Source organism: Barbatula barbatula, assembly GCF_947034865.1.
Source record: "Barbatula barbatula genome assembly, chromosome: 15".
NCBI classification, from domain to species: Eukaryota; Metazoa; Chordata; class Actinopteri; order Cypriniformes; family Nemacheilidae; genus Barbatula; species Barbatula barbatula.
This window is the reverse complement of record NC_136778.1, coordinates 12,175,512-12,197,727: the sequence shown is the minus strand read 5'-3', so window position 1 is coordinate 12,197,727 and position 22,216 is coordinate 12,175,512. Positions and strand designations below refer to the sequence as shown.

Genomic DNA, 22,216 nt, shown 5'->3' with positions numbered 1-22,216 from the left:
TTTTCTTTCTTTTTTTAGTTTTCATTCTATACTCTGTAACTATATTTTATTTATTCTTTTATAATATCACACATATTATTTAACATTATATATGGTTATAATGATGATATCAATATTAATATTCATAATATTAAAATATAATTAATAATATTATATTATATAGTATTTTGGGCTGTTCAACAATATAAGCATTCAGAATAATAGTTATATGTAATATGCTATAGGCTATGTCTGTACACATTCTTTTTTTTATAAACACATACACATGCTTATATATAATTGTCAAAATATTAATACAAAATTTATGTTAAGTATTTATTTAATTTAAATTATATTTCAATAATAAGTTATATATTCATGCATATATCTTAAATATATACATGCATGTCGCACGTGCTACGAAAAAATCGGTCTGTGCTACTAATACATTTAATAGGATAGCACGCGTGCGATGTGAAAAATATTCATCAGAGCGTTTTTAAAGGTTTTTTGAGCGTGCTCCCGTGACACCACTTCCATTGTCTTTCACCAGCCGGCTAATAAAACAGAAGTGTGTCTTGAGACAAAAAGGAAGTATGTCACATCGTTTACTTCCGCTTTCAAAAATAAGTTGATATGCTTACCATCACAATTAACATGGATGAACAGTCTTTGGCTAATTGCATTTCGTTGCAATTTGGATTGATGGGATGTATGGTTGCCTAGCAACTAGCATTTTTAAAACTGAATTACCCATTTATGGTGGAAAACTGTATAAATTGTATGGTTTGTCATTAAAGCTTTGTTACATGTAACATCTGAAAACAAAATCTGAAACTTTTGAATTTTATTTTGCAATCGAATTGCTTTAGTGGTTAACAAAATCTTCCATTTCACTCTGCCTTTTACAGTAGCTTTAAACAGCCTCTATATTTTCTTGTGGCTGTATTCGTACGCTTTACGATTCGTGAAAAGTGCAAGGTCATTTGTTTTATACCTATGTTTTTTTATTCTCTTGACCTTGTTAGACGAGTTATTTGATGTTATTTCATATACCGTGTATCATACAATTTAAGGGAAATTTTGTTTTTGCTTTCCACAGAATGGAACAAAGAAGTCGTGGGACTTTATGCAAACCCATGATAGGTAAGCCTGTCTTTATTCTTTATTAAGATATATTTTAATTCATGAACATTATTAATATAGTATATTTATAGCTTACAAGATACTCAATGTACATGTACATATAGCCCTCTCAAACATATTTTGAATGTATAGCTATTGTCTTGCTACTTCCTCTTGTTTTTACTGTAATCTTATTTTTATACACCTGCTTTTTGAATAGATCCAGGTATTTATTAAAGCCTTGATCGGAGATGTTACTGAAGAGAGAGTTGTCTCGTTCATATTGAGTAAACCAGTGTGACTATAAACCTCAGAGGAATAAAAGCCTGTAATATCACACTATGGTGGGACAAAAGGATATTGCTTGAACATCTTGATCTCCTCTCACTTCTTTAGCATTCACAGATATGCATAGACCTTTGTTATTTCTTTCTCAGTTTTATCTTCTCTCTCACTGGCTGATTTCCTTATTTCTTTAAATTGATACAGTCCTATTTTTAAGTGTTTGAAAATACCTCACAAAATTATTTTGCAGCCATCCAAATGTTAAGTTACTTAAACCTGATGTTGGAAGCAGTGAAACTTCACTCCCGTTTCCCACCACTACCCAACGGTCCTTGGGGCATTACTCCTGAGCAGCCTCTTTGTACCTCTAGTGTCTTCTACTGCTACCCTGAGATCTGCACTGACCTTTCATACAGGGTTCAGTAAAGCTATTTGTCTGAATCTGTGTGGATCAAGTACCTATGTGGTCGATGTGTCACTATTTCCAGACACTTGACATTTTCTGAAGAAGCTGTCTGGAAATTCTCGTCTTCTCAACGAGAAAATCTGGTGAAACCAAAATGAAGTGCCATTGAAGTGTTCTGACTTATTCTATAAAAGAATTGAACCATGTTGAAAAATGTTCCACAAAACAAAACCTACGTCCTGTTTACTTCCAACTAACATTGTTCTAAACATGCACAACATAAAAAGTTTGCAGCATCAAGTCATTTCACTGAAACAAATGAAAGCTATTGATGGAAATAAAAACCTGCTTGCTGTTATCATGACTGGTTAGGGGAAAAATGGTTTGACGAGGACAAGGAAGAACACTAAACCCATTTTTGAAGACGGTATAATGTATGGCCTGGTTTAAGTACACACGTTACAATTTTTGACATCATAATTTGCCTATGACTCATTGTTGGTGGGGGTTAAAAGTTGAAAGGTAAAGTCACTGAGAGGAGCATCTGCTGAACTCATTTCTTTGTGAGCTCTCCTAGTCTTTATAGGTAAAATGTAAGGTGTCTTTGTGAGGACTTGAGAGAGTTGATGAGGGTTGTGTCTTTGTCCACTTTGTATCTTCAGTAGTAGCAAAAAGTGATGTAGGGATTATTTGCTTTTAATGCCTATAAATATATATCTATATATATATATATAAATAATATATTTTTAGTTCATTATTGTATCATGTTTCATTTGTTATTTTGTCATGTGTTTTGGCATTTTATTATTTATTTATTGTTTATGTTGCTATATAAGATACATTTATTTTATTTAAGTTTTAGTTTATTTTTTATATTCAGTTTAGCTTAAACGTATTACAATTTATTCCCAAGGCAACATTTCAAACTAATATTAAGGCCAAGTCAAAAAATGTTGAATAGTTTTAGTAAACTTTAATAACCATTGATTTGTCACCCTTTAAAAGCACAAACGTTCATTTAAATGTGTGTGGCTGTAGCAGCGGTATTTTAAAGAGCCAACTTTTCACAATTTCATGCAAGGCCTTTAGTCCCCTACATTGCATTGCATCTTGCAACAAGAACCAAACAGGCTTAATGCCATGTGACAGATTCTGCATGACTGGTGGTATTTTCAGGGTGGAGAATTGAAGAGATCTAACATGCCTAGGCTCGCTGAGGCACTGACCCATCAGACATTTCCAAAGCTTGACCCAATCTATTCTCTGTTAGTGATAGCCCGTAGTCCACAGCTCATCAACAGTGAAGAAAGAGGAAAGAGTAGACAATGACAGACAACACGTATGACACTCGAAAGCATCTTTCTACTGATGAAAGGGTGGAGAGGACAGGAGGAGAGTGAGCTGAGGGTCCTCAGATAGGTACGAGGGGCTCTTAAACTGAAGCAGGACCCTCTTAATCAGAATTCAGTTTAATCAGAATCCTGTTGGACTTTTCTACCCAACGTTTGTGTATGTTTGAAATCATATCAGGAATGGGGTTTTCTGTTGTTTTGGGAAAGACTCTTAATCCCACAGTTGTGGGTTTGAGCCCCACGTTGGGCGCCCGAGCTGCCTTCATCAAATCTCGTTGTTTCTATAAACACATTTTTGACAAGCAAGACTGGATCCCCATCCCTGACCTTGCTCACCATCGCAAAACAAATCGTACCAAAACATGCAATTAAGATCATACAAATGCATATGAATCCGCTTGTACAATTGGTACAGATTGTTGTGAAATTGTTAGAATTTGAGCTATCTTAGAAGGCAGTATGATTAACTGACAGCCTTCAACATCCTAAAATGATACCTCTGTAGGTAGCTCACTAGTTTTATTGGAATCAAATGTCTGTGTGTGTATTGAATGGCCGGGCTTGGTGAAAATCCGTAGCACGCTTTCACCATGGGAAAGAAGGAGCAGGGCTTCCTGACATACAGACATATCCGCTTTCCCCACTCGAAGACGTATGGTAATGCCAGTTGAAAAAGCGATCAGTCCTGCCCGGCAACTTCTCTTTGGATCACTTGACACAGATGTTAATACCAGTTGTAAACGGAACGTGCATGCTTATGAGGGTGGGAAAATGATGTTACTTGTGGGAGTGTAAAAGTGCCTGACAGACACACTCTGTCCTTGGACCTCCTGCAACACAGAGCGATTAACTTGCCTTCAGTCTACTGATGTCCAACTCTCCCGGTGCGCTCCAGTTGATAAATCCTATTATATAGAGATCTTTAAGACACAGGGATTTATTCCCCATTTCTTAAAGCTTTAGGTTCAGTCTCGAACCAAGACAAAGTGAAAAGCAAATACAACAGCCAAGGTGTTAATCCAGGGTGATTGTTGGGTCTTCATAGGGTGAGGGTGTCCATGCGCTTTCTGAATCTCTCTCTCTCTCTCTCTCTCTCTCTCTCTCTCTCTCTCTCTCTCTCTCTCTCTCACTCTCTCTTACATGCATACTAACACAGAGACACATGTTCACGTTCACTTTTCAAGAAAAGCCGGTGAGAGAAGTTGTAGGTTCAGTTTTATTTGTTGTTACTCTCGCAGGACTGGTTAACATGAGAATATGACTCCTTTTTAGTACTGATCAAACTGGAACTGTCTCTTAAGTGTCAATTCAACGTCTAATTCACTGCTTTTCTGTCCTCTCTCCAGTGTCTCTATACTGATTTTCAACACCACCTCACACTGTTTCATCCTGGTCAAGCAGTTCCGCCCAGGTAACTTCTTGTTCTATTATCCTGGAGTTTATTGTCATAAACAGTCGATTTCTAATTACGATGACATTCTTATGCTGCAAATTCTCCAGCAACCACAAACCTTGATAATGGGGAAGAATAAAGTTAAGAAAAAGAGCACACACATGCATACAGATGTCACTGGGTTTTGCAAACAACTAACAAATAAAAAGTAGAAAGTGACTTTGCAGAACACAAAAGAAGATTGTAACAAAGTTCCATAAAAGGGAAGCAAGCAGGCGGGAACCGGCGAACATTTAACAAAACTTTAATCAAATCAAATAATCAATAAACACGGAAGTAAAAGACCGGCAGCCACCTCACGGTAGATTGCCAGCCATAAAACATGAACACAAACTTAACACATGTCCGGGCCCGGTCCGCTCTCGTCATACACTCCTGTCGTTCCTCTCTTATGCTTCCTGAGCTCTTCTGTGAGAGATGCGAGACTGGTGCACGCACAGCTGACGCTCATTATCACTCACATGACCGGCCTCGCGCCTATCCCTCACGCCTCTCGTCCTGCCCTGCTCTTCATCAAAGATATTTTGAAGAAAGTTGGGAACCAAACAGCACCGGCACCCATTCACTTCTATATATGGACACAAACCAATGCAAGTAAATGGTTGCCAGTAACAACATTATTCAAAATATCTTCTTTTGTGTTCTATGAAAAAAAGAAAGTCATAGATGGTTGAAATGACAAGAGGGTGAGTAATCGAGACAGAATTTAAATTTTTGGGTGAACTACCAGTTTAAGTATCTTGGGTTTGTCCAAATCTCTCTTCTGCCTAAAAGAGAGACGGATTTCCGTTCTTTATTTTGCTGCTGATATTTGTTTCTTGGTTAAAGAGCAGGCTTTAAAAACAGTGTCCTCTGACCACCACCTGATACCCAAAAGATATCAGTTACCACTTTATGACTGCCAGAAGGAGGGTGTTACCATGTCAAAATGTTTGTTTGAGAAACTTCATACACTTGTAAGGTCTTAAAAGTAAGCATGACCAGAATATTAAATACAAATTTTAAATGTACATTCGGAAACCACAGAATTCACAGAATGGTGGACTGTGTTCGCACTTACTGACACTCTACAGTAAGCTTCGAATATAGTATATAGTCCTTTAATTATAATACAAGTATCCAATGTTAACATCTAGACTTCATGAGCTATTCAAAAATACTTTTTTTGTCATCTCAGAGCAACTCCACCCATTTCGCATTTGTGAAGTGGTCAGTGTTTAGATAACATGGCATGAAAAAACACAAGGAAATAATGCATATTGTGACCCAAGTGTAGATCCGTCGCTACATTGTGCACAGCACTTAAAAACAATCATTTTCTCATAATAGAGCATTTTTCATGTTGATGGTCAGCGTGCAAGCAGAACATTTTCAGCACTCACTGAAGCTTCGACTACACTGTTACACTATTGTTCTATAGATGCTCGCCAGGGACGACAGCCTGCCTCTCAGAATGCAAGGAAAACCTTGCATTGAAAAAGAGACGCCTTACTCTTTTCCACAGTTTCCTTCAGTAGTATTCGAACAATGCTTGAATAAAGGCAGACCTTGTGCAGGGAAACATCAGAATCAAGTCCTTTCACAAATGACTGTTCTTTGAGTTAATGCTCTATATGCACAGTATGATCACGGTACGGTGTAGTGTAGTAGTTATAGTTCTCGGAACGCAAATGAAAGGTTGATTCAGCGTACATAAGCTGATGCCCGGGTTGTCCTTTGAGAATTATGCATGTTGTGTTTGTACCGTATTCTGTGACATCAACACATTTATTAATCGACAACTTGCTTATTTAAGTGCATTGGGGCATATTGATCTGCTCTCATAAAGGCATTTTTCCAGGTATCATATCATTTAAAATGCCAAATGGGATTGGAAATGGAAAAATAGCTGAGGACAAATCAACGCATGAAAATAGACTAACATGAGAGGATAAAAATTTGAGAATTTAGGGATAGAAATGAGATGTAGTGGAATAATTCACAAGGTCTTATGCATTAAGTCAAGGGACCATATCGTAAACCTTCTTTTTTATTCACACTGCAAGAGCTTTCCTGTGGCTCAGTGGTTAGAGCATGGCGCTAGCAACTCTAAGGTCTTGGCTTCAATCCCAGGGGATTCCGCATAGTCAGAAAGAAAATGTATTGTACAATGCAATGAAAGTCGCTTTGGATGAAAGGTTCTGGCAAATGCATAAATGTAAATGTAAAAAGCTGAATACGAAAATACATTTTTTACATTTTTGTCACGGTTTTTAATGTTTTTGCGATTCTGTGCCGGGTAGACCAACCAACACCAACTCAATGGGCAATCTCGTGTATATTAAACATTAAACATCGTCAAGGAAGAGATGGAAGTTCTGAATCAAATATATTCCTTCAAGTTCCACAAGGCAAGCTTTAACAATTTTTGAAAACATGAAATGTGTTCTTGTTATGCCCTTTAGCTAAGCAATGCATTGTGGGTGCAATTGTGTTCAAAGGAAGAGATCCTGCATACACCAATTATTGTCTGTCCCCATTTTTGCATTAAGTGAATGTAAAGAAATTGCTTGTCACTTTTAGTTACGGCGGTCTGTAATTTACGTGATTTCACTGATGGATTCAATTAGAGCATGCAAGAAATGTATATAACACTGTCTGTCAAAAATGAAGGATAATTATTATTTGTAGCGCAACCACTGTCTGCACTATAATAACAAAATAAACTGATTCAAGTAAAGTATGATTCATTGCCAAGTCCAATTCAAAACCCTACAACTTGTTCTAACACCACGTACCTACAAGACTCCCAGTGCATTATGAAGCTCTCAATATGTTTACACTATGTTTAAGACCTTATCTATCAAAATAGCTCCAGGTGTGTGCTCAAATGTTTCCTCACATTTCTTATTTTGACTGACATTTGTTACCCCTCCACAGCTGTGTACATGAGTGAATGGGAGCGGAGCAAACCAAAGCCCCTGCAGCCAGCAGAAGAAGGGGCCGAAGACGCCACACCAACAGAACCCAAAGTCCCAGAGGAGGGCCAAGCAGAGGATGCAAGCGAAGACACGTCAAGACATCCTGACCAGCCTCCGGCATTAGCAGGCGTCACCTACGAGCTGTGTGCGGGCTTGGTGGACAAACCTGACCTCTCTTTGGAGGAGATTGCCCGGCAGGAGATACTGGAAGAGTGCGGCTTTGACGTGCCCGTCACCAAGTTGAGAAAGATCACGTCGTACAGGTGGGTGGCCAGCCAGCTAAACGTACAAACACATTTTAGATCTTGTTGTCTTAGTTAGTGGGCGACCGATATGGGCTGTCTTTAATAGCTTATAAAAAATCATGTAAAAAGACTGTAATTTTTTTAATATAGACAAAAAACGTAAAATTGCAATAGCAAATATGGAAACAATTCATTTCTGACGCCCCAGCTGCCAGAATTTTTCCAGTGTATGCCCATACAAATATAAAAAAACACTGTCCCTGATTGGCCGATAAGAGGCTCATATTACACAAATACAATTAAAGTTATCCTAAAAATGTGGCTAAAAATATTACATATTACCGTATATTCCAAATATCGACCCCGATAAATCGGTCCACCACTAATCTAAGTATGGACTATACAGTAAGTAAAAAGGTGTTAGATCTTGTGGTAAGTCTGCACTGTTGAGTATTGAACATTTTTACATGTGTTGAAATCCCAGCATATAAATGACAAAAAAAGAGTTTGAAGTCCTGCTTGGTTGTATGTGTGAATAACAGTGGATAACATGAAAGCATTTAACAGGTTTTATGTGTGAAAATAGCTTATAATAACACAAGCGTTTTTGTCACTAATAAGAAACTGATAATGAGATTTATAACCGTTTATTTATGTTATATTTCTGGTCCACAACCACAAATTTCAATCGATCTTTTAATATTTAGAGACATTTACATCTGTATCTTGTATTATGCACTTTGTCCGGACTGGCATACATTTTTATCTCAACCGTTGCTGTAACAGATTCTCTCATTTTAATATTTAACCCCTCCAGTAATCCCCCATCATTACCTGCCCCAAAGCCTCAGATAAAGTATTCAAGGTGTAAATTCTGTCCCAATCTCGTCCGTTAAGAATGAAACAGTGCTGCATTATGCTCTTATCAGTCTGAGGTGAGGAGGCTGTCGTAAAACCCTGCCATCTAACACCTGCCAGAGTCTCTGTAACATCTGCTTAGTGTTCTTGGTTGTGACCTAGATCACACCCATCCCTGATTTACTATAAAGTCGCAACCCACCTTCCTCCCATATCCACACAGACTATTACAGTTTTATTACAAAATTTGCTTTTATTTTTTTAATGTGAGTTTTTATGTTACTTTAAGAATTAATTAATTTAACATTTTTAGCAATTTTGTTATATGCTTTTGTCATTTTATCATTTATTTATTTATGTTGCTATATAGAATACATTTTATATTATATTATATTTTACATATAGCAGCTAGGATTGATTATTTTAGTAATCAAGTATTCTACCAATTATTCCATCGATTAATCGAGTATTTGGATAAAAAAATCATTTTTTTATTATTATTCTTAAAATGAACAACTAATTTGTTTCCTTTTTAGAAAAATTAAGATTATTGCCAAAATTGCATACTGTACATTAATATCTGTGAAAACTAAACCCATTTAGTATATTCCATTGCCATATTACATTCTAAATGCAATATAATACAAATATATAAATAAGAAACAATAGAAAGAATAATTTCAAAGGTAAACAACGAACTTCAGCTTTTGCATGATGCATTTAGTTTACTTAAATTAGTTAACATTTTTCAAAGATCTGTTTAAAATGTTTTACTATTAAAGAGTAATATATTTGTACACATAAAACTAAACTAAAACTACTGTAGTTAACTGGACGCTTATTTTTTAGTGTGTGTTTAATAGCTGCACTTCACAAAGCTTCACTCAGTAAAATGTTCTGGAATAAACTCTCTGAGAAACTCCGGAGGTGAAGTTCATGTTGTTATGTCCTCATACAGTGCAGACGCAGACAAATGCATGAGAATCATGCGTGGAGCACGTTACACCGTACAGTTCATTCTCTCAGACACGCAGAACAGCCAGATGGCATGTTTAAACAATCGGCTCTGTTTAATGCATTTAAGTGTCGGTTTAATGTCTGCTACACTGTTAAATACATACAGTATCTCACAGAAGTGAGTACACCCCTCACTTTTTTGGTAAATATTTTATTATATCTTTATTATAACTATCTGATGAAATGACACTTTGATACAATGTGAAGTAATGAGTGCACAGCTTGTATAACAGTGTACATTTGCTGTCCCCTCAAAATAACTCGACACACAGCAATTAATGTCTAAACCGCTGGGAAACAAAACTGAGTACACCCCTTAGTGAACATTTTCCAAATTTGGCCCAAAGTGTCTATTTTGTGTGGCCATCATTTTTTTCCAGCACTGCCTTAACCCTCTTGGGCATGGAGTTCACCAGAGCTTCACAGGTTGCCACTGGAGTCCTCCATGACGACATCACGCAGCTCGTGGATGTAAGAGACCTTGCGCTCCTCTACCTTCGGTTTGAGGTTGCCCCACATATGCTCAATAGGGTTTAGGTCTGGAGACATGCTTGGCCAGTCCATCACCTGTACCCTCAGTTTCTTAACCAAGGCAGTGGTCGTCTCGGAGGTGTGCTTGGGGTCGGAATCTTGTTGGAATACTGCCCTGCGGCCCAGTCTCCAAAGGGAGGGGATCATGCTCTGCTTCAGTGTGTCACAGTAAATGTTGACATTCATGGTTCCCTCGATGAACTGTAGCTCCCCACTCATGCAGCCCAGACCATGACACTCCACCACCATGCTTGATTGTAGGCAAGACACATTTATCTTTGTACTCCTCACCTGGTCGCCGCCACACACGCTTGACACCATCTGAACCAAATAGGTTCATCTTGGTCTCATCAGACCACAGGACATGGTTCCAGTAATCCATGTCCTTAGTCTGCTTGTCTTCAGCAAACTGTTTGAGGCTGTCTTGTGCATCATCTTTAGAAGAGGCTTCCTTCTGGGACGACAGCCATGCAGACCGGTTTAATGCAGTGTGTGGCGTATGGTCTGTGCACTGACAGGCTGACCCCCCAACCCTTCAACAGCAGCAATGCTGGCAGCACTGAAACGTCTCCTAAAAACGACCTCTGGATATGACGCTGAGCACATGCACTCAACTTCTTTGGTCGACCATGGCGAGGCCTGTTCTGAGTGGAACCTGTCCTGTTAAACCGCTGTATGGTCAACTTGCTGCAGCTCAGTTAGCAATCTTCTTCTAGCCTACCCCATCCTTATGTAGAGCAACATTTCTTTTTTTTCCAATCCTCAGAGAGTTCTTTGCCATGAGGTACCATGTTGAACTTCCAGTGACCAGTATGGGAGAGTGAGAGCGACAACACCAAATTTAACACACCTGCTCCCCATTCACACCTAAGACCTTGTAACACTAACGAATCACATGACACCGGGGAGGGAAAATGGCTAATAGGGCCAAATTTGGACATTTTCACTTGGTGTACTCACTTTTGTTGCCATCTGTTTAGACATGAATTGCTGTGTGTTGAGTTATTTTGAGGGGACAGCAAATTTACACTGTTATACAAGCTGTACACTCACTACTTCACACTGTAGCAAAGTGTCATTTCTTCAGTGTTGTCACATGAAAAGATATAATAAAATATTTACAAAAATGTGAGGGGTGTACTCACTTCTGTGAGATACTTTATATGCCGCACTGTACAGCCCTGTTAGCCGCGCATGTGTTTAAACAGCCACAAGGACTGCTTTCAGCATTAGGACATACGGAACATACAGGGCACAATGTTCTCTCACCATTCTCACATAAGCGCACACAAACAGTTTGTCGCAGTTGTCAGAGCAGAAATAAAAACCTCTGCCCTCAGTATATTTTTCTGTCTTTTTTTCTTAAGCGTCTTCTGTGTTTACATAATATTGTCTAGATATTATGCGTCATTAATAATGATCCGTTGGGAAACGCAGTGCTCCCTGTGTACTGTAGTTGAATGGATTAAGAGAAGATTTTTGTATCCGAATTACTCGAGGAATCTTTCCAAGCTCTAATGACAAAAAGAATGACAAAACAGATTTGTTCTAAAACGTTTTTTCTTTTCAAACCAAATCTTATTTATACTCTAGCTTGCTTTATTCAAATCATGAATATGAAAATAACTTTAGCATACTCATTTCTGCTCAGCACTCAGCTTAGTGTTGATTTGCTATGTGCTTGGGTTCATGCAGTGCATTCTGGGATCGAAGGTAAAGGATTGCATTCCAAGTAATATCAAGCAAACTGTTGTTGGGTTGTTCAGATTAAGTAATCATAACTAAAAAAAAATATAAAAATAACTAACAACATTAATCATGATAAAAGCATGATTCACAAACATGAAACATGATGTTTAAAAATAGAGTTATCTGTTTTTGCAAATAAACTCTTCAATAAAAAAAGTTAGCTTTTCTAAGTAAATACAACAAAACTTAATAAAGTTTCTTTTTTGCTAAATTGACAATGAATATCTCCCTTAAGAAAACGCAATAATTGACCTTTCATTGTTGAAAAACACTCGTCCAATTCTTATTAAAGTGCCTCCAGAGGACATTCATTGTTCTTCCTATGCCATCCATCTTGTCTTCTCTCTCATGAGTGAGTGGCAGTATAGATCTCATTCTTCATTTGGGACAGATACAGGAGAAACCAAGAGATTTTCTTGAAAATTCATCTCCGATGTAGAGCAATGTTTTCCATCGTGGTTAGTTTACACTCATTCTAGAAACTGATTGTCGTGGCTTGTTTTATTTTTGCCTCCTCGGGCCATCATCCATCACTTTGATGTTGTGCGTGCACTAGGGCCTTGTAATTTTCTTCCGTATTTTATGAGCTCAGAAATCAGCTTCAGAATAGTTCGATTGCAACATACTAGAAAGACATCTGTAAAGCATTCTGAGTGTCAGGGAGATCTCCATGGTGATATCTCCATGACGGTGTCTCAGGTGAGGTGGCGCCTCAGTCACAGTGGTACCTAGCAGATGCTGCTATGTTTTTTAAAGTACGAGATGTCTCTCGCCATACCTTTAGGCTTCATGCATTTGAAATGTGTCTTCTCATGTTTCTGCATTCTCTTATCTATATGTCATGGCCTTAAACACTTCTGTGTCCCTCCTCCACAGGTCAGGCGTTGGTGTGACCGGATCCAAGCAGACGATGTTTTACGCTGAGGTTTCTGATGAGAATCGTGTTGGAGAGGGAGGAGGTAAACCCCAGGAAGGAGAATTGATCGAGGTGGTCAAAGTCCCGCTGCACGAAGCGATGACCTTCGCCTTCGACGAGAGCATCCCCAAAACAATGGGTGTCATTTTTAGCTTCATCTGGTTCCACAACAACATGTCACCGAAGTACAAGATCTCCACTAATGTCTAATAACAGTTTAAAGCCATTGTCGTACATTTTTTATATATTGTGTTCACTAACAGTGTTTATTTTTTCAGTTCAGGTTTCTTAAACTGTTTGTTTTGGTTCTGGCTGTTGTCTTCTTTTAAATTCTGATATAAGCCACATTTCTACGCTCTCCACTTTTCATGGGAGCTAACACATCGCGACAGGTTACCATAGAACTGAAGAGGCTCATTGTGAGCTTGTTTTGTGTAACCGAATGCTTTGTTTTTAACACGTCAGGAATTCCAACCAACCATTTGATGCATCTTTTTGAATTCACACCATGGCCCTTAAAGACTTTGTAATGGTGAGATAGTGTGCTTTAACATGATAGGGGCTAGATTTGAAAGACCATGTTGATACAATCTCACTTTGAGAGGATTAGGGAGAAGATCTCCGTCCCGGATCATTTACGAACAAAGCCGTGCGTGGTGGCCAGAAAGTCAGACCACTCGACATTTTCCCACCAATTTCGCAGAAAGATAGTATACAGTCTATTGTGATTATATGTGGACAACACACAGGCAGCTACCCAACTGAGAGAGCTTGACAGCCACAACTTAACACTAGTAAACAATCATTTGCTGAAGATCTAGAAATGAAGCTCTTGCGTACAGTGCATCTCAGGTCCAGAGCTACCTTGTTTTGTGACATTCAGGGTTAGGGACAATGCTGAAAAATATTGTTAGTGACAATAATTCTTTTAATGCTGCTTAAAGTTGATATTGTACATGTTTTGCACAGTTTATGAAATGCGTATAGATGTAGGAGTGACATTCTAGTCCTACAAGTTTAAAGCTGCTGCACCATAATCGACTTTCAGAACACATTATCAAATATAATGTTAGGACTGCATGTGTTTGCCTGCTGAAAAACAGTATGCTATGATATAGTTTCAGAAAGAATTACTGGTATCTCCTGACATGAAGTCATAAAAACAAACAATGGTCGCATTCTAAAATCTTGAATTTCTTACTTGAAGATCATTTGTAATATTTATCCAGTTTAGATAATAATTGTTGACTATAATTACATCTCACACAATTATAAGTGATATACTCTCAGTATTTTCCAAGATACCTTCAAGAAGTTGCTTCATTTACAAAAGATGATTCAATTTAGCATGAGTCGCCTTCAATTGTATACAAAAATGATACTGATGAATAAATATTTTTTGTAGAAAAAGCCTGAGGACGCAAAAGCCATCTATTGTAGTTCAATTCAGATTCTGTTGCACAGAACACTTATCTACACTGGGTACCAATTCATTTTATCTTTCATATTTCTTTAATATGTCGTGAAGGATATTGAAGTACGCAAAACACACTGTAAAAAATCCTATAAAAAATGGGAATTTTCTGGCACCAGAAACAAACCGTAAAATAACAGTTTTTCCTTGTAAGCTTACAAGTTTTCCCCCCTTGTAAATTTGCGGTCTTTTCTGTAATTTTAAGTTTTTTGACTGTATTCTAAAAATACTTCTAAAATCTGTAAAAAAAAACATAAAATTCTGTACAGTTACAGTTTTTTTGACATTACACGTGGAAATATTGTAAAAACAAAAATAACAGAAATTTTCCGTAAAATTACGTTTTTTACAGTGCATTTTCAGTATTTTTTTAAGCTATTTCGTTCTCGAACTTTATCACCACCACTTTAAATAAAATCTGTATTCTAAGATGATCTTATTGTAAAACATTCCCTTTCACTGTACTCTAGTCTATATTTTATTGTGATTGAGTGTTATGGCTTTGTCATCAATGCATATAGTCAATATACTAATTCACAATGGTCATATCTATAATCATAGATAAAATACAGTAAGTGTTGTGGAGAAGGAGAGCAGGTTCAATCTGAGACTTTTTGGTAACAAGTAATTTATAAACTTTTTCATTGTGGTTGGTGGGTTTAGGAGAACTTTTCTTGTTCTTGTTTCATTTCTATTTGAAGTATGCAAAATTAAATGATGCATTGGTTTTGTTATAGTCAATTTTATCGTTTTTTAGATCATATCAAAATGCTCTTGTCGTCTTAAGAATCTCTTCTTATAAAATCACGTTTCTGAACTTGTTGGAGTGTTTTGTACATTAATCTCAGGATAGGGCTTTGTTTCTTTTGATATAATGAATTCTTGTTGATTTATTGTCACGTGCCACTGTTACTAATGCTTGGTTTTTCGACTCAGTATTATTACAGAGATGTTTGTTTCAATCACTTCAGTCTTTATATCTCTTATTTTTGATCTCACAACCTTTGTTTACTGATTTTTAATGGCACCTCAAGCAAATATATATTTCAGATATGTTATATATATATGCAAAAACGTATCCTTTGAAATTTGAAAATATATTTATTTCAAAAGTGAAATATTGCATGTGCATCTGTACTACATTAATCTGCATTCAGTTTAAATGAATAAAAAGGTTAGAAGCCGTCTCGGTCTTTATTGTTCGGCCAGAAATCAACATTAAACGCATTGTGATGTAATGATATTGATAAAAGTCTGTTTTATTGAGATCCTCTTGCCCTCTCTTTCCTCTACCCCACACATGTCAACACCTTTTGTTTACAGCCTTGCATTCGTGAACAACCGTGATGTTTTTATGCGAGATGAGAGACGATTCATCCTGGCTTTCTCCAGGGGTCGAGCTCTCCGTTGTAAGCGTCTCTGGAAGAGCTTTGAAAGGAGTTGAGTTGTCAAGGTAATGTTTGTTTTTCTCTCTGCACTTTTGGGCCACATTGGTAATCATTAGACAGCCTTACTGACGGATGTTCAGCCAGTGGATTGTGGAGGAGGGACAGGTGGTTGGGTGAGGGGGTCACAAATAATAGAATTAAGTAACTAAGTGCAACTACCACGACTTTGCTATAGCAACAGCACGCCTCACAACAAGGCACACAATAAGCGTGATCTGTCGGGCAGAGTCAAGGAGAAGATGCAGCGAGTTCGCTTTAGCTTGATTTACTCTGAGCTTTGTTCAGATGACCTAGAAAAGCTTTGTGAATTGTACGTACACTGAATTCATAATCGATACAAAACAATTGCTCAATTGTCGGCTGTTCCGACTGAGTACGGAGTCTGCTTGGGGCCTTTCTTGTAGTTTGGTGTAATAGACTGAAGCAAACGTATCTTCTAAAGATGCTACGGTTGTTTCATAGTGAGTCAAAGAAGTTAATATGGTGCTGGCGGGACCAGAATAGTAGATCTGTATTCATTGGCTTGAGTATTCCAGATGTTTGTTTTTTGGGGGGCCTGGCATCGGTTTTGTTTCCAGAGAGAGACCACTGTAAAATAAAGACAGTGGGAGACACTGTTGCTTCGTGTTTTGCGCCAACCCGTAATTTGCTCTGGTTTTGTCAGGCGCAGAATGCTGTTTTGGGTTTTGTTTTGCGCAAACGTTTCCGATGGGTAGCTATCTTGAGGCTGGCAGTTTAAATCTGTGTCAGTATGTATTGTGTAGTTTTGTGCAATTTTGACAAAATGATGTGGGAGTTGGGAACTGGAATTTGGAAAAGCTCAGTATATGTGTGGACTTGCACTTTAAAACTGACACAACGTTGTCATTATAATATAAAATATAGACTTCGAATAACTGCTGTGTATTGAATGTTATGACATTAATGATGTTTTTATAGCTGCACGTAGTTCATCCAAGAGTCAAAATGATCCAATGCTTTACTCACCCTCTTGTCCTTTCAAACCTGTATGATTTTTTTCACATGCAGAACACAAAAAATATATTTTGAAGAACGCTGGTAACCAAACAACATTGTACCCCATTAACCTCAATTGAGACATTTCTCAAAATATCTTCTTTTGTGTACCAGAAGAAAGAGTCATGTACAGTTTTTGAATGATATGAGTGTGAATAGAAGATGACAGAATTTGTATTTGGATCTCATTATCAAATTAGAAAACTTACCTTTATTTGTCACTAGGATTGTGTCTTTGCATTGAGGTCCACATTTGGGAATGAACATAGAAGTTAGCAGTTTGCGTTAAAAACTGAAAATAACCTTTTAATTCCAATTCTGATATAATAATGTGTATTTAATAAGCATAGCTGATAGACACAAATGCTAATTTAACAAGTTGCAAATAAATGTTACCTCTGTTAAATTGACACTGCTTTTTTCTTAACACTTTAAAGTTGCATTTGTTAACATTATAACATTCAATCAGGAATGAACAATACTGTGGCTACAGCATTTATTAATCTTATGTTCACTTCAACATTTACTAATCTCAAATCAAATAAACAAATCATAAACAACTGTGTGTATTTACACCATAGATAATTATATAAATATATATTTAGGTGATAATGCATTTACTAATTTAAATGAATGAAACCTTATTGTAAACTGTTACAGCTTTTATTTTAAATCTGACGCATTATTTTCCAGTTTTCGTGCACCATGATTCCCACTTTTCATTACGAAACCGTTAGAAACCTATATTTCCTCACATAAACCTACTTTTATTTCCCAATATACGGGGTGCCTTAAAGTTATCTCATCTCTTATTGTTATTCCTAACTGTCAATGGTCCATAAATCAAAATGTAACAACAAAATGTACTTGATGAGGAGGAGATGAAGTTAGCGTTTCACCTCATGCTGAGCGGCAGTTTCTTCATTTCGTGCAGGTTTCCGATCTTTCCCTCTGAAGGAAAGGGCATTTCCATTTCCCTGAAGTCAAGATCTGTCATCACTCCCCCATCCTGCTCCGCACACCAAGCACGGCCGATAAGATTCACTTTAGATAATATGAGCTTTATGCATTAATGGTTGTTGTACATGTTTATGTGAACTTGTCCCATCTTGATGTGAACTACCAACTCCCTTTAATGTGCATTCTGACTGCTAGCCAGCAAAATGATAAAAGCTAGAAGCCAAGCAGCAAGCAGGCTGATTTGGAGTGTGGTTTGACAAAGCTGTACCTCCGTGGGGAATACCCAGACATCCACTGGGAGCTTTGTCACGCCAGGCAGAAAGGTGAATAATTAAGACCTGTTGTTTTCTGTTTTGGGTTCGAGGGCGGGTAACGCCTCGTAGACACTTTATATCACATATGCAATATGTCCTTTTAACTTCTTTACAGTGCTTAAGAAATGGTCAGTTGCTATCACACGTGTCACAGTAACGCATGCATCACCTTTGAAATTCACTGTGGAACATTTAATGTCAAATAATGTGAGCTGAAACATTTTTGTTGCACTGTAGAAAAATCCTGTACAAAAGGTGAGGTTAACAATTTTGTCATCGTGTAAAATTACAGGTTTTCAATGTTATTTTACGCATGTCTTGTAATTTCTTTACTGTTAATCTGTAAATTAAAATGACAGTTTTACAGTGTACAATATTATATCAGTTGTTCTCAACAGGGGGGGCCAGCTTACTTTCATGGGGGCCTCGGGATGATAAGATTAGAAAACATGCGCATTGAAATACAAAATAATATATATTTCTTATTATTCGTCCATTTGAATATTAACTTTTCTAGTTAATTTTTAAAAGAAAATGTTTTTGCGAGCAGGAGGGGGGCCTTCCAATATTGTCGAAAACGCCTTGGAGTCAAAAAGGTTGACAATTATTGTATTTTAAAAATGATTATATTTAATACGATATTTCATAGTTAAAAAACAAAAAGAAACACCCAAATAAATTTGTCATCATTTATTCACCCTCAAGTCGCTCAACCTGAATATGACAAAACAAGATATTGAGAATAATGAGAAACTGGCTTTTGTACGGGGACCAATGTTGTTCAGTTACCAACAGTCTTTAAATTATCTTTTGTTCTGAAGATAAAAGATAGTCATAAAAAACTATTAAAGAATCTTCATTTTTGGGAGAACAATCCCTTTGTGTTTTATAATTTTGACAATGTATTTCTTTGTATCTTTTCATTAAGTGTGATATTTCATGCTCGATCATGAGTAAAAAGATGGCTGATTGTTACAAATGCACACAGAAGTTGAAAAGTATGCAGTTTGTTGAAGAATGCGCAGATGATTGCATTTTACCATTTAAGTCGGCGTGAGCCGTCAAACCCAAATGTTTTGAATCTATGTACCGCCAGACTATAGGTCTCAGGGGATTGCTCTTAAACATGTAGCCTGTAGCGTGAATTCTGAATATTGACTCTCCTTGCACGATCCATCATTTTTCAAGCAGACTGTCATTATAATTTCTGTGCATATGTGAATCAGACTGCTCTTTTAATTCTGTTTTTGAAGCCATGTAGTTATTGTCCAAATTGTCCTGCTGAGACCAGATTCTTGCTTTCACTTTCTAGTGAATTGCATTTATACCCTCGGGGCAGGGTTCTCAGAATTTTACATATGTGCATAATTCGAAAGAAACTGTGTGTTTTCTTTCTCTCGGGCTACACCAACTTCTCATGATCATCTTGTGGGTTTGTGTTACAGATAAGGGCTTCCATTTTCACCACCTCTGGCTACAGATCCCCCACACTGGGGTGCTTGTGTATCCCTCAAGTATTTTAAATGTTTCCCTGTAAGTACAAGTATATAACATTTATATGAGTATGCGTAATGCTCTCAACATGCTGAACAGGGGTGCGTGCAAGATGTTATCGTTCCACACCTGAAGACGTTGTTTCTTGAAAGGGGCGGGTTTTTATGAATCGTGACTTGATTTCCAACCCACCTACAGCATTCTACGGAAATTCTGTCCTGTTCTAGAAGAATTTGTTGCCAGGGAACGAGATGGCAACAGGTCATGAAACACCCCCTCAGGGTTTTGTTCAATGAGTCCTCCTCTCCGGCACTTTTGGAGCATCTGCCAAGCTTCATTGCATCTTCTATTCAGTCTTCCAAACTTTTACTCATTGCGTTTGTCTCGATCCAGAGAAAAGCAAATAAAAAATGTGCCATGTATGTACATACACAGCCGGTCATCTCTAAATGCGCGTATGTGTGCAGGGCACCTCTACTGCATCTTGCACAATGTAATGTTTCCACTACAGTATGTCATTGCTGGTAATGAAATAGTAATGACTTCTTCTCAAGCGTCACAGCTTCCAAATCCGTTCAGGAGTTTTGCCGAGCACTTCTACGTGTAATCCGACACACAGACCTCATGCAGTTCGGCCATTGTGCTTTGTCGCGAGAGGCCATCTGTGCGGCTGGCTATGGGTACCTACTCCCTTTCTCAGAACACTCCCAGGTGTGACCAGTCCTTTGAAGAGCAGCGAGCATTGTGCCCACCTCTGGAGTTATGACTGGCAAACAAAGGAGAGGGGGATACACAATATGATTCCAGCACACTGTCCATCTGTATGCTAATGAGGACTGGTGTGCACACAGGGGCAGAGAAACTGGATAGGGCTGACCACTCAATGTCCTGGGATCCTTTGCCCTGGAATTGATGGTCAAAAAAATTTGCGTGGTCAACAGGTGTCGTCGTCTTGGTTCATCGGTGGTGCAGTACTAGAGATCTCCGAGCCGATCTCTGTGAAAGAATCTCTCGGATGGGGACGTTATACATTTATGGCATGAGTTTCTTTATCTTTTAGGTTAAGTAAGCTTTGTACATTTGTACTGACCAGCCATGTTTCATATAAAAAATGATCATAATCAATGTCACAAATTTTCCAAAATCTAATATTAATCTGAAGAGCAATTATGTTTCAATCTCATTGCAGCCATGTGATGGCTAATTCGTATGAATCTCAGTTTGTATGTTTCTACTTGTGTGCCATTGGTGGTAAGGTTTAGGGAGTGCTTATTGATGCTTTTTTCTTAAATTGATTTTGTACTATTGACATCTCGAATTTGCCACCTCGTAAAATAGTCCTATTTAAAAATAAAAACATCTGTCTTGTGTTTCCTACCTTACACCGGCGGACGCGGCGAGACAAAAGACAATATAACGCATTAGCATCCATCATCATTTAAAATTGTGTCCACACTGGATGCACTTGTAGCGGCCGATGTACACATGGTGTTACAATTTTCCTTGCAATCACACAGTTTAGCGACATCATGACGTAACGACATCTCAACATCATTTAACCCCTTTTGGCAGTAGATCCCCTTGTTATTCTCCTGAAAATACAAAATGTCTAGTAGAAACAAATAACTGAATTAGCTTTTTTGTTTAGATTTTTAACTGGAATTCCCTTTATTGTCACTAGTCTTTGCAAATACCTTTGCCAATAAAATATATTAAAAACTGCTTGTCAACAGCACAGTATTTAATCGTTTAAAAACTACAGTTTTTCACATTTCCTGAAAAAGAGCAAATTTGGACTTGGAAGATCAGCGGCGATATGAGCATACGTCATTATAGTAAGTTACTACATGCGGCCATCTATCCATCTCATTTTCTATCATTATTTCAGAGCCCAACATCAGTCACATCCTGAACATTGCAGTTCGTGACAAGATCCCTTTCAGGTGCCTTTTGGGTGACAGGAATGAACCAACGGTTTTATTAAGAGTGATGCAAAGAACTGGCTGTGAGAACACAAGGTCCTCGCTGCTTATCAGCAGACATTGTAGATATTTATGAGGCTTCATTGACTCGACTCCCCTGCTGTGCTAACTCCTTCAAAGTTTCCTTCTTCTTTTTCTGTGGAGATAGTAAAACAGAGCAAAGGAGTTTTGAATCCCCAGGATTCGCAATGTACCCTATGAACCCTCTGTGAACCAGTGGAAGGATGTGCAGTTGGAATGAACCAGAATAAAAACAAGCAAACAGGGGAGTCACCATTCCCACTCTGTTGTAGGATATCCTGGATGAGTCAATGTAGCTGTTTTTGGGCAGTCGAAGCATGTGGAGTTTGATATGGTCAGCCCTCATGAGGTTCCTGAGCCACTTCAGACCAGTTTGTGATGTCATAAACAGGACGGACATCCTGGTCCTCTCTGGCCCAAATATAACCAAAATACGTTTTCAAGTGGAGGGTGACGCTGGATTTCATTTTTCTTGTATAAAATCGACAAGACTGAAAATGCTTTTTTGCATGATTATGTGGCTTTGAAGAGTCATTATATAATTTCATCCGCACTGTCTCACAAACGTGTTGTTTACAACTGTACAAAAACACACATAAAATATGATCAATAAAAATGAATAGACTGGAG

At 37.8% G+C, this 22,216-nt stretch overlaps 1 protein-coding gene across 2 annotated transcripts in view; it reads left to right on the top strand.

The window, feature by feature from the left end:
* The window catches only part of nudt14 (nudix (nucleoside diphosphate linked moiety X)-type motif 14), a 29,834-nt gene extending 14,300 nt beyond the window's left edge, over nt 1-15,534 (top strand). Inside the window, exons 2-5 of one of the 2 annotated variants that reach the window (XM_079475672.1) lie at nt 1,082-1,125; nt 4,494-4,558; nt 7,520-7,823; nt 12,837-15,534. In XM_079475672.1, coding sequence (XP_079331798.1) covers nt 1,082-1,125; nt 4,494-4,558; nt 7,520-7,823; nt 12,837-13,086 — 663 coding nt within the window. In that variant the 3' untranslated portion in view covers nt 13,087-15,534. The remainder of the gene's footprint in view (nt 1-1,081; nt 1,126-4,493; nt 4,559-7,519; nt 7,824-12,836) is intronic. The other variant, XM_079475673.1, reaches the window with a different exon arrangement.
* Nucleotides 15,535-22,216: the final 6,682 nt, after the last annotated feature.